This window comes from Mauremys mutica, chromosome 5 (assembly GCF_020497125.1).
Source record: "Mauremys mutica isolate MM-2020 ecotype Southern chromosome 5, ASM2049712v1, whole genome shotgun sequence".
Lineage (NCBI taxonomy): Eukaryota > Metazoa > Chordata > Testudines > Geoemydidae > Mauremys > Mauremys mutica.
Genome location: NC_059076.1, coordinates 136,643,002 through 136,656,207, shown reverse-complemented (window position 1 = coordinate 136,656,207; position 13,206 = coordinate 136,643,002). Strand labels below are relative to the sequence as shown.

Sequence of the window (13,206 nt, the reverse complement as noted above, 5' to 3'; positions counted from 1 at the left end):
CAGCAGACTGTCTTTTGCTTTCTTTTCCCTGCAAAAAATAAACTGATGAACCAAGAGACTCAATGTCTATATTTTCAACTGAAACAAATTCAGAATAACGCTGTTATTACTGTGAGGACTTTTCCTTTTTTTCCTGGCATTATATTGATATTCTCTGCTTCATTTGTTTCTTTTCATATTTTAAGTCTGGAAGCTCACAAAGCAGTATGTTCATAAGCAGCAAACTATAATTTATATATTAAGATATTTAAGGCAAATTCACTTTGTCCTTCTGTCCAGAGAAGAGAAATTTTATTATGGTGCCAAAATACGAGATAAAGATGCTGGAGAATTTACATCTTCTCCAGTGTTTAGCAGAAGTTGAAAACTTGGTTAGGGAAAAAAAAGTCCTGCAGCAGTCTAGTAATATCTATTCAGCATCTTATTTAGTAGTAGATATAGAGTTAAGGTGAAAATAGCATGATGTGCCATGTGCTTAATAATTTTCAGATTGCAAGTTTAAGTTTAGGCTGACTACACCTGACTACAAGGTGGAGAAATGTATTAAGCCACTGATAGCAGTGTTGTGCAAAATGAGCTTTAGGTCTCTTCATAGTGTGGGACGAGAATAATAGTGGTTTTGGGTTGGGTTTTTTTAAACTGTTTAGCAATGTCTGCCAAATGGCATTTTCTTCTATTTTGTGAGATCTGTTAGATTAAATCTTTTTTGATCTCTCTGTATGGTAGTCACATGCATAAGAGGAATGCTAGAGAGCATTTATTCATAGAAAATATAAACACAAACTTCAAAACCAGTATTCTCTCCCATTAATTGTAATATTTTAAGTTAAATAGTCAATTGTGTTCACAAAAACAATGCTGATATATCTATTTAACTACCTAGCAGTACTATGAATGTCCTACTTTGAAACCTGCTCATTTGTTTTGTTTTAGTGTTTTCTTTTGGGAATATAATGCTAAAGATTTTGTAGCCATAAACGTCTGTTTTGTTCTCTTTCAAGAGAGAAGGCTATTGTTTCATTATATCATAATTTGGTAGACTGTGTGTGTGATGTATATCCTATTTAATCCTCTCTCTCAGTTCGCTCTCTGACTTTTGTCTTAATTTAGTCTCCCCCTTCCATAGAGAAATAGATAATTTTTCCTACTCCTCTTGAACATTCTTTTACTTCTCTTCCTTTTCTTCTTCTTCCTCATATGTGCTTTTCTTCTACAGTGCTGCCCTGCTCCCCTGGATGGAATGGCTGTTAGTAGTGGCTCTGGTCCCATTGGTAGTTCCTGATCTCTTTTTAGCAAGAGCAGTTTTGCTTATGTCAGCTTGTGGTTCCTTTCCTTCTCTTATTTAACAGCTGAGCTCCTTCTTTAGAACTTTTTTATTTAGCTGTTGTGATAACTAGGCTGTCTCTTCCTCCCTTTCCAGCTGCTTCCACAGGCCATCCAGGTTTTCTTAAGAGCCTGGATGCCTGTAAAATCAGCTGGAAACTAGGGGGGAGACAGTACTGTGACCTACTGACTGTTACTGGATCACCAGCAAGTTGGAAAATTGCTGACCAAAATGATAGATTTTATTCTGCATATGAAGATAAGTGAGTCTGTAAATAATGTAAAGGAACTGGATTTTATAATTTTTGATAATCTCCACATATGCAGATAATATCTACTAACAGCAAAAGTGATGTTTGGGATTGGTGAAAGAAAAATAGAACTTGCTTCCTGCCATTTATTATGCTGAAATATGAATTATATAAAGTGACACTGGCCAGATAAACATGTCCAAAGTTCAGAGGGGTAGCTGTGTTAGTCTGGATCTGTAAAAGTAGCAAAGAAAGCTCATGCTCCAATACGTCTGTTAGTCTATAAGGTGAAACACCAGTTGCATCATGTTGTACTACTTGAATATGACTTTATTGAAAAAAGTGTCAATAGATATTGCTAAATAGTGGCATGTTGCATACATTAATAATCTTTCCTTTTTCAATTATAGGTAAATTGTACTTCTTTTCAGATGGCATTCTGTTTTCCCATCCCCATCACGGGAGCATTACTGTTTCAAAGAATCATATGGATTCCATTAAGTTCTATGATGGGGTAAGTGCTTCAGTGGTTTGCAGTTATTGTCATAGATAGTCTTCAATTTATTTTTTACAGGGGTATTTATGAAGACCTGTGTATACTCGTTCATTAGCCTGTTAGTTTATAAGCTGACCCCCCCAAAAATGGATAGGTAAAAATAGCAAAAACTGTATGACCCTTTCATAAGCCAACCCTGTATTTCAGGGATTGGAAAACTTTGGCTCCCGGCCTGTCAGGGTAAGCCACTGGTGGGTTGGGACGTTTTGTTTACTTGGAGCATCTGCAGGCATCGAGCCCCTCAGCCATTGGCTGGGAATGGAGAACCGCAGCCACAGGGAGCTGAGGAGCTCCATGCCTGCAGACGCTCCAAGTAAGCAAAATAACAATGTATTAGATATTCAACTCAATGATTCCATAGAGTTTAAAATCATCACATTTTGGTGTAGACCCACTTATAAGCCGACCCCCCACTCTTTGATGCATCACTTTTTTACCAAAAATATATATGAACGAGTATATATGGTTATTAGCAAAAACATGTTTGAATCTTTATGATAGTGTTTGCAAGATGTGCAGAATATTGTTGACCTTCAGTAGAATGCCCTCTAGATGCTTCTTGGACTCCAGGATACAAATTCCTGTTCTTTGTATTAGTTTTACTGCACTTTCATGATGGCTGAACTGTAAGTAGGACAAGATTTTAGGATGGGAATTTCATCATGGATATCTTTGTAGTTTGGCCTGCTAGCTTTATTTTATGCAGTGGAAAGGGTTGTTTTTTAACTTTTAATCATTTCACACTATTTTTAAAAAACTAACAACTGTAAATGAAAACAAAAAATGTATTTTACTCGTTTATAATCTAGCAAACTTCTTTTAACCAGGTTTTTAATTTGTTTCATAGCTCCAGTCACATGGTTTGTTTGTACATGAAGAGCTGCAGCTATACCAAACATTTTTAACCTTCAGTCAAATGTTCCTAGCAGTGTACCACTTATCATTTAAAAGGTCATGAGGCATGTCTTTATCTACTGTTGCAGACATTGTGTAACTGACAATGTGAAAGGGATGACTGGTTTACCTTTCCCAGGGAGAGAAAAGTGAGGAAGAAAAGCATGCAGCATAGGTGTTCTACATTATTATATACATTCCAGTTAGTTACAGTAAACCACATGAACCATTTGTGATGGGTTGGACCTCATGGGAAGCCACCTGATATGCTGAGATACCACTGAGTCTACCTGTTTTGCCAGCATGGGCCCCCTTTAATCTGTTTTGCTGAACCAGGCTCTTAAAAACCTCCAACACACACACAGGCAAGGTCACACCCAGCTGCAGGTCAGCTCTGGGAAGACTCAGTTTAAGGGACTTGTTTCAGCACTCCGACGTCCACCTCCCTTGGCGTGCAGACCCAAAGATATCTTATGAAATTCGTCCCCACCCTCAGTGTGGAGAGAGGTGTGCACACTTCTTGCGTCTCCCTCTCCCCCCCCCGTTAGAAATTACACAAACTGGGTTTAATAATAAACAAAACAAATTTTATTAACTTTAAAAGACAGATTTTAAGTGGTAAAAGGGGTAACAAACAGAACAAGGTAGATTACTAAGCAAATGAAATCAAACACACAAACTAAGCTAGTTTCACTAAAGAAATTGGTTACAAATAGTATTTCTCACCCTAGATATTGTTGCAGGTAGTTTGCAAAGTTTCTGTGTTTCAGAGTTCCAGTTATATTCCCTTTCAAATTGGACCCTTGCCTCAGTCTGGACTCCCCTCTTGCCTTCCCTTTGGCAGTCTTTCTTCTTGGACAGACAGACCATGGAGAGGAGGAGTGTTGTTTGCCTTCCTCCCCACCCTTAAATACGATTTACATAAGGCAGGACCCCTTTGTTTCCCAAACTTGACACTCTCTCCCCCCCCCCTTCCCTTACAGTGGAAAGTTACAAGAAGTCCCAGGTAATGTTTTAGTATGAGGTGACAAGACCACCTGACCCTGTAGTATCATAGCATCCATGAGTCAGTGGCAGTATGGAGCATCCACAGGAAGGCCAAGGTTTTACAATTCATTGTCCTCGTCAGGGGCGGCTCTAGCAATTTCGCCGCCCCAAGCACAGCGGCACGCCGCGGGGAGCGCTCTGCCGGTCCCGTGGCTCCAGTGGACCTCCTGCAGACGTGCCTGTGGATGCTTCACCGAAGCTGCGGGACCAGCAGACCCTCCGCAGGCACGCCTGCGGGAGGTCCACCGGAGCCACCTGCCGCCCTCCTGGTGACCGGCAGAGCGCCCCCCGCGGCATGCCGCCCCAAGCATGCGCTTGGCGTGCTGGGGCCTGGAGCCGCCCCTGGTCCTCGTTGATGGGCCATCCACCCTGTCTGGCTTTTCCATTGTACGTGATGTGTTAGCAGTGGGCATCACTCAAAGTAGCATAGCTGAAATACAGATACATAGTCAATATTCTTAACTTCGGATACAGAAATGATACAGCATACAAATTGTATAATCACATTCAGTAAATCATAACCTTTCCAATGAGATCTCAAATGAGCCATCTTTCATCAAGTACATCTTTTATGTCATATTCAGATCATAAGCATATTTTCATAAAGAATATGGAATGATACGTCACGCCATTATTTTAGTAGACATTGGCTTTTGCCACTTTCTGACCAGATTGTTAGTCCATTACATGATGATGATTTGCCATGTTAAATATATGCTGTTTCTGATGTATTGCTGTGATGTGACTTCTGAGAATTAAGAATTGGGTTAGTGTGGACAGCTCCATTTAAAAGTAGACAAATCTGTTTTATCTACAGTCATTTCTTGCTTTCATAGTTTATTACTGAGCGTGGGAATGTGAGATTACTTTGTGTGAGCACAAAGTTTCGTATGTGCTCTAAAAAGAAAAGCAGCTGTTTTTCTTCAGTCTCAAATACTTTAAGTAGCAGTACAGGGACTTCCAGAGAGCATTGTGTAGATAGGATTTCATAAAGTTAAAAAAAGTAAAATACAAGAAAGGCGTGTGCTTGAAGTTGAAAAGCACAACAGTAGAGACCCTTACCGTAGCTGCCTTTTCTTTAATACCATACTGACCGACTCTTTGTAGTTGTATAAGCTATTTTAACACTGACCTTCCTTCTATTGTTTGATTCAAGACACTCACTTTTATAAAACCCTGGCTATTTATGGGGCCTGGCTATCATTTTTGAACTGTTGCCAGGTTTGTGTGCAAAGCAAAACCTTGAAGGAGAATTTTATTGTTTAACTGACTTGGCATGAAGCAAGAGTGGAGAGCTAAAAATATTAAAACATGACAGGAGGATAAGGGGATTGTTAGTGTACTGTTTTTGGAAGGTAGAGTGTAACAATAACGTAGATGAAGAGGAAAGGATAATCATTTGCACTTCCAAGCGAGAAAGTATTACAAACAAGAGAGAGACTTCAAAGTAACATGCATATCTTATAAAATTATAAAATACAGATTTTCTATTTTTTTTGTTTCATCTTTTAATTATAACTAATCCTAGTAACATTGTCAACCAAACAAACGTGGGTTTGGAAATTGATTTGTGACTCCCACTCTTATGGCTGCTGAGTTGACATTCCGCTTAATTTCCAGTGAGTTAGCATGGGCTGAGCGTTGTCCTTTTTAAATCTTGATGCTTTTCTCTGAAGAAAGCCATGTGTTCTCCATTCTAGTCAGAGGAAGATTACTACTATGGGCAGGTCTACACTACGGGGGAAAATCGATATAAGATACCCAACTTCAGCTACGTGAATAACCTAGCTGAAGTCGAAGTATCTTATATCGAATTCCCCATGTCGACTCCGCTACCGCCGTTCGGGTTGGTGGAGTTATGAAGTCGACATGAGCGCATTCGGGGATCGATATATCGCGTCTAGATGAAATTTCTAGTAAATTCTGTAAATGCAGAAACATCTAGTTGCAGCACAAGTTTTAGATACTGTTCAATCACTTGGCATTGTATTTTAAAGGTAACTTCTTCAGTTTAAGCTTTGATAGTTCAAATGCCGCTGATCTCTAATGGTGCTGTGTCCAGAATTTTAATGTCTAGCTTGATTTCATCAACATAAATAAAGCCTGGGTAGGACTAACTTCTCATCAATTCTGATACTTGGTAGTTTTAGTTGTTCTTGAAGGCACAGTCTAGGATATATTTTAAGGCTTTTTGTGACCTTTTGAATAGCAGTTTCCTGGCTAGTGAGGTTTATTATCTTCCTTTAGAAAAGAAATCTTCTTGGTGTACTGCCATATATTATGCTTTGAAAGCTTCTGTAAAGCTTGATTCTGTTTATTGCATTGTTAAGCAAATATAGTTACATAAAACACAAATGGCTTGGGAAATTTACAGTGTTCAACAAATGTTCAGCTAACAGCAAAGTAGCTGTTACCTTTTCTGGTTAAAATAATTTGCCTCTTGATGTGGGATTCCAAACTGTTGCTGCTGACTTGAGGCTTACATATGGTCCCATTTTACACAATTGGATTGTTCCACGTTCACTGATGCTGTGGAGCTGCCATTGTGGTAGAGGTGCAGTGCCCCAGAAGCGATGGGTACCATGACCCAGTTCAAATGGGAGCATGATACACAAACTCACTTCCAGGTCAAGCTCCATGGGTTTTGAAGTCCAGGTCTAAACGTTCCTTACGACAGAGAGGTAGGTAGATAGAGGTGGGGAGAATGAAGTAGTTTCTGAGCCTTGTTGTGCTATAGTATGCAAGGTGATTTTTAGGGAAAAAGAAAAAAAGGGAATGTGGTCGTTGTTGGCATCCAGGATGGATTTCATAAAAATCCTTATTGACTTTCTCTCTCCCTTCAGTAGTCTGAGAGTTCAGTAGCCGGGGTAGGAATTCTGCTTGTTGATGGCTATGCTGAAAGACTTCCCCAGATTGAGGCATTCATATTTAAGTATTGATCAGCTTAAAATTTGATTCCTTCTCAATTATCATTAGTAGGATACTGCAAAATAAAACTGGGATTTTTTGTCTACTGGCTGTCCGAGGCAAGATCTACAACAATACTAAACTTCCCTCTCCAATCACACCACCAATCCTCCCAGGATGCAGTGTTTGTGATCCAGAATATGCACACACAAAACTTTGTTATGCTGCACCTGTGGTATTTTATTGTATTTAGCAAGGAGGCTAGGAGTCAAATTTTTTTTGAAAAGAGAACACTACCAATGTTCTGCATGAATTTAGAGTGATAGAACTTTACTTTCTACTTTTGTACGTAGAGATAAAACTCTCTTCATTACAGGATACTGAGGCATCATTAATGTTTTTAAAAGCATTTTGAGATTTGTTGAATGCAAATACAACATAATTTTATTAAATCAAAATGAGGTTGAAATTGACAAGAATCCCATTTTAATGAGTTTTAGGGAACAGGAATCTTATCAGTTTCAATCTTCTGTTGGCTTACAAGAATAGAATTTTGGCAGTAGGAATGCTAGACTTATTTATTTGAACTTTAAATTCTGTAGGGGACTTTATGAGAGAACATGGCACTTGCAACATACTTACATGCTGCATCTCTACTGGCAAACGTTGTAGCCATACTTCACTACTGGTACAGTCCCTCTCATGGTAGTAATTGTGAAATCTGTGATGTAAGGGAAGCTTTCCTAACTTACCGCTATGCTATCCATTTTAACCTTCAATGTTACATATTTTGCCTTTTCTACTACCAGAGGAGGTGTGCCAGCAGAGAACTCTGGGGAACTACTAGTGTAGAGGAAAATAGGATATGGATGGTTGTGGGTTGCCTAAACCTCAAAGCCACAGTTGAAGGCTTCAAGAGGGAAATTTAACTCGTAAAGGGTGCAGAGATTTTTTTGAAAGGCAACTCTGGTCTTTTTTTTTTTTTTTTTTTAAATCCAGCTGACCAATCTTGACGGCCCTTTTCAAATTTATGTTAACTCTTTAATACCACAGGAGAGAGAATTTGTGTTATGACTGGGTATCTGAAAACCTGATCACTGATTATAGTGGGTCCTTCTCCTACGTTTCTGTAATGGAACTCTTTTGGCATAGCCTTTGCAGGCTTGAAAGGATGCACCGTAAATGTGACTATAAAATGCTATAGATTGGAGAAGTAATACATGTAAATATAACAAAATTATATAACTGTTTTTGTTTTGAGTTATCAAAGCTGTTTATTGTTAAAACTTCCTTTAATTTCTTTCCTAGGATTCTACCAGTGTTGTGGCAGCTCTTTTTATAGACTTCAAAAGTTCCTTGCTTGCTCATCTACCAGTTCAGTTCCATACCCCAAGCAACTTCTTGATGATTGGACTTTTCCCAAAATCAAAGATCTATAAAGCTTTTTATTCACAGGTAAAGTAAATAAACACTATCTTGCTTTAAGTAGAACATTATGGGTATTTTTGTTACATCTGATGTAAGGATAATGGAGGCTGTTTTAGGAATCAAGATAATCGGGTGGTTAGAGCAAGGGAGTTGTGCTCCTAATATGGGATGAGTCACTGAGATTCACCGTGGGATCTTAGGCAAGCCAGTTGACTTTCGTATGCCTCAGTCAATGCAGCTATTAAGTAAAATCAGCACCTGACTGAAGATCAAATCAGATTCTGGATTTAAGATACGCTCTCAAAGCTCAACTTCTCAAAGTCTTAATATGACAATTCAGAGGGTCGCAGTTTTTTGAAGGTGACCATCTATTGTAATCATCTTTCTGTTAATAATGTGAACTACAGCAACTCTTCCATCCCTCCCCCTTACCTTAAGCTTCTGGAACTTAATTTATAGGCATGATTCCCTGGGTCATCTAGTCAGGGGTGGCTCCAGGCACCAGCACGCCAAGCGCGTGCTTGGGGCGGCAAGCCACTGGGGGCGCTCTGCCGTTTGCCGCGAGGGCAGCAGGCAGGCTGCCTTCGGCGGCTTGCCTGCGGAGGGTCCGCTGGTCCCGTGGCTTCGGCGGACCTCCCGCTGGTGTGCCGCCAAAGGCAGCCTGCCTGCCGTGCTTGGGGGCGGCAAAATGCCTAGAGTCGCCCCTGCATCTAGTCCAGGTCCTGGGGCATGGGCTATATGAGGCTTGTATCTAGCTGCTAATCACCAGCCCCTTTTCTCCCAACAATATGAGAGAAATGTGACTCTGCGCTTGATTCCTCAAATCTTGTGTGAGAGAAAATCTTTCTTAACTTTTTTAGATGTTCCTAATGATAACTTTCTAATTATGATTGTGATTAGCATATTACCCCATAGTCACTGTTAAAATTATCACTTGAATTCTCTTCTGGCCAATGAGTTTGGGTTGTAGAGTATAAAGATCGTAATAGTCATATTTCAGGTATGGCGCTGCTGTATTTATTTTGCTACAGTAATTATACCTAGTTTTTTAACTATCTAAATTAATCATGATGTCAAATCTATCTACTGAGTTAAAGATAATTTTAACGACACACAGAAGATATTTTTATGAATATTTGAGACCAGTGCACTGTCTTCTCTGAAGATGTAACGATAGCTTGCTTTTTAACGTAGTGCTCTATATCTTCCCAATGTCCCCTTCCACTGCCTCCTGTCTCTTAAACTGTTGGTTTAATTTGTGATATTCCCAATCCCCAGCAACCCAGAAATCATGAGTTGTCTTGTTTCTCTGGTTCCAGATTAGTAGTTGAACTAGTTACTAGCGAAATCATGTTAGTTGGTTAAACTTATATTTATAGGAATACTGAAGAAGAGAAGCTCTCCTTATGAAAGAGGAGTCATAAATCCTGAAAAGTTTTGAAGATCCTTTTAAATTTGATCATTAGAATAGAAAAACTTAACTAGATGATTCAAGTAGGGGGAAAATGTATATGTTTGAATAGCTTGTTCTTATCATTCTGTAATAGCGTCCTCTGGAAGTATACTGTACCAAGTGAGTTCTTCTACTGCAGTGGTCCCCAACCTTTTTGTAGCCAGTAGCACATTCATGTTTTCAGAAGAGTGTGGCGGGCACCAACAATTTGTCAAGGCTTATTTTGTATTTGTACATTAAATAATACGAAAAACATCATATTTAATATTACATTATATGAATCCATAAGATAAAGGTAATTGTACATGTAAAAGGTATTAATTAAATTATTCGTCAGTTACTCTTTCACCTTACCATGTGGATTTGCTCTTTTTTATCTACTGGTAAGAAAAATTAAGGAGTTTTTACAAAATAAATATCATACAGTTTTCATCTTATTTATTTTAAAAAAGTAAAACATTGTTGAACTGCTGGTCCAAATATATTTATTATTCTTACTTTAACATAGATAGCCAGTTATGGTTAATTAAAAATATTCTTTGTATTGTTACTTGTATCTGGATTTCAATAAACAAACAAACAAGTATGAAAAAAAGTTAAACACAAGTTAATCATACACGCTCATCAGCACTTAATGGAAAATAGTTATCATTAATTCACGTTGTTTTTCTAATAAAGTCAGTGTGATTTTTGGCACTGCATTTCTTCAGCCAGTTTTTCGTAGTTGGGAGAGTAGAATGATATTCCCGTTCATAAGCAATCATCAAGATGAGCATCTGTAAGCCAAGATCTGTATTTTGATTTTATGACGTTCATTGTTGAAAACAGAACTTCGCACAGATAAGTGGAACTGAAATTAGATTTTATTTTGTATGCTACATTTTTTAAGGTAGGAAACTTTTTTCGGTCAACCAGATTCCAAAAGTTTTTGTCTGTTGTGCAGGATTTTAGAAGAATATCATTTTGAAGGTCCAAAATCTCCAGTTCCACATCTTCTGTTCTTACTTGACTGAGACTCGCAATTGATGTAGCCATTTCTGTTACCTCTATTTGGCAAGTAAAAGGATTCACAAGAAAGGCAACTACAGGCTCAATGATGGTGAACTGCTGAAATCTCTTTTCAAATTGTTCCAGAAGTGTTTGAATGTGGATAACAAATGGTGATCAGTTAAAATCACTGTTGCATACCATTTTCTTCATACTTGGGAAATGTTCGAGAGACTTCGTCTTCATATGTGATATCCACAAGATCAGTTTCGCTTTGAATGATTTTACAGAACCTATCGTTTGAGCCACATGTTTGTCTTTTCCCTGGAGTTCAAGATTTAAAATGTTCCATTTGTCAGTGATGTCGGCAAGAAAAGCCAAGTCCATTAACTAGCTGGAGTCTTCTAGTTGCTCGAAGTTCTGATTTATGGACTTCAGAAATTCTTTGATCTCTTCTATTAGGCTTAAAAAACATGCAAGAACTTTACCTTTGCTCAGCCATCGTACTTCTGTGTGCAAGATAAGATCAGATTGTTTATCATCATCATCTTCCAACAGGGCTTTAAAAAGTCGGTGTTGCAAAGGTTTCGCTTAAATAGAGTTAATTATTTTAATAACGACATTTATGAAGTGTTGAAAAGAGAGAACTTTGAGTCACAAAGCTTCTTGGTGGATAATGCAATGATAAGACAAAGTTAGGAAAGGATTCATTCTTCTTACGGAGTGCAAAGAATCCATTGGCGCTGCCTATCATTGCTGGTGCCCCATCAGTGGTGATTGCAGACAGCTTGTGTAGTGGCATACTAATTGATGATGCATATGATTTGAATAAATTATAGATGTCCTCACCCTTTGTTCACCCTTTCATAGGCAATACTTTTAGTAACTCTTCTTTTACGGTGACATCACTAAATACCATCCTCACCATAACTGCCAACTGCACTGTATCCGATATATCTGTCGACTCATCGAATTGCAGTTGAAAACCAGTCACATATTTCCAAGTTATCCTTTAGCTGAGATTGCATGTCGCTTGAAATTGCACGTCTCCTCCTCATAACTGTGTTGTCTGATAACTGCAAGTCTTGTATTGCTGACAAAATCTCACCCTTGTTAGGAAATCCTTGAAACAGGCAATCAGCACCTGTCAAAAATGTTTCCTTCAACAATTCACCATCTTGATAGGGTTTTTTCTTCTTCTTTGCGAGCAGATGAGCAATTTTAAAGGAAGCAATAGTAGCTCTTTTAGACTTTACCACTTGTCTAGTGAAAACAGATTGCTGAGCAGAAAGGTTTGATTTGAGTTGATTAATTTTCTTCTTTCTCAACTCAGATTTAAGTGGATGGCTAATGTCAAAAGAGCCGTGATTAGTTTGGAAACGGCATTCGACATTATGTTTTTTCGGCACTGCAACTGCACCCCCGCACAATAAGCAAACATTTTCCTTTATTTTCAATAAAACAATAGGATTCTTACCACTCTGGGTTGAAATAATATGTATGTTGTCTCTTATTTGAACCACTCATTTTGGAGCAAAATGTTAAAAAAAATAATGAATTGCAAAGCACAAGAAAACAGCAGTATCAGTTCAGGAAGAATACTCACATACAGGGCCGACTCCAGGCACCAGTGGAGCAAGCAGGTGCCTGTGGCAGCATATGCTACGGAGCATCATTTGGTCCATTCTGCAGAGGTGGCGCGTTTGTTTATTTTTTTTGGTGGCAGTTATGGGCAGTGCAGCGAGAAGCCTGAGAGAAGCTGCGAGGACAGAGATCACTGGCACCTGCAACCCTGTAGTACTCTGTCCCCAGCAGGCGCGGGGCCCTGGCTTCTCTCCCCTGCTGGGCACTAGGCAGGCGCACATAAATGGCCCGGCGGGCACCAGGGCGCCCGCAGGCACCGTATTGGGGACCACTGTTCTACTGTTATCACTTACATTAAGAGGCCCTGATGCTTGAAATTGGAGTGGTTTGTTGCATATTTCTGGTTATACACTTATGGATCATGATCCTAGGAGGTCTTTAAAGAAGATAAAAGCTTCACTTGTTTAGATTTAGTACTGCCAAGTACCCCTTCAATTGATAGTCTCACCCACAAAGTAGATTGTACTAGAAAGTGTGGAGAAGGCTGTGTTTCATAAGGGGCATTTTCTATTCATTACATACTTAGGTGCCGAGTCTGGCAGAACAATCTGAGGATTTTAAGTAGGCCATTGAAATTCTCTAGTAGGACATTAACACTTTGAAAAAAGAGTAATATGTTGTCTTCAATAATAATGTCATAGGTTTGAATTTTATTGTATGAATTAGGATTTCAAAGTAAAAAAGCATCAAGTGCTGCGATGCCGAATTGTTGTTGG

General features: G+C 38.9%; 1 protein-coding gene across 4 annotated transcripts in view; it reads left to right on the top strand.

Annotated features, from left to right (window-relative positions):
* The window catches only part of DNAAF9 (dynein axonemal assembly factor 9), a 127,419-nt gene that overhangs the window by 76,212 nt on the left and 38,001 nt on the right, over positions 1 to 13,206 (top strand). For all 4 annotated transcript variants that reach the window (XM_045018739.1, XM_045018736.1, XM_045018735.1 and 1 more), the window contains 2 exons: positions 1,985 to 2,088; positions 8,287 to 8,433. In XM_045018739.1, the coding sequence (XP_044874674.1) occupies positions 1,985 to 2,088; positions 8,287 to 8,433 (251 nt within the window). The remainder of the gene's footprint in view (positions 1 to 1,984; positions 2,089 to 8,286; positions 8,434 to 13,206) is intronic.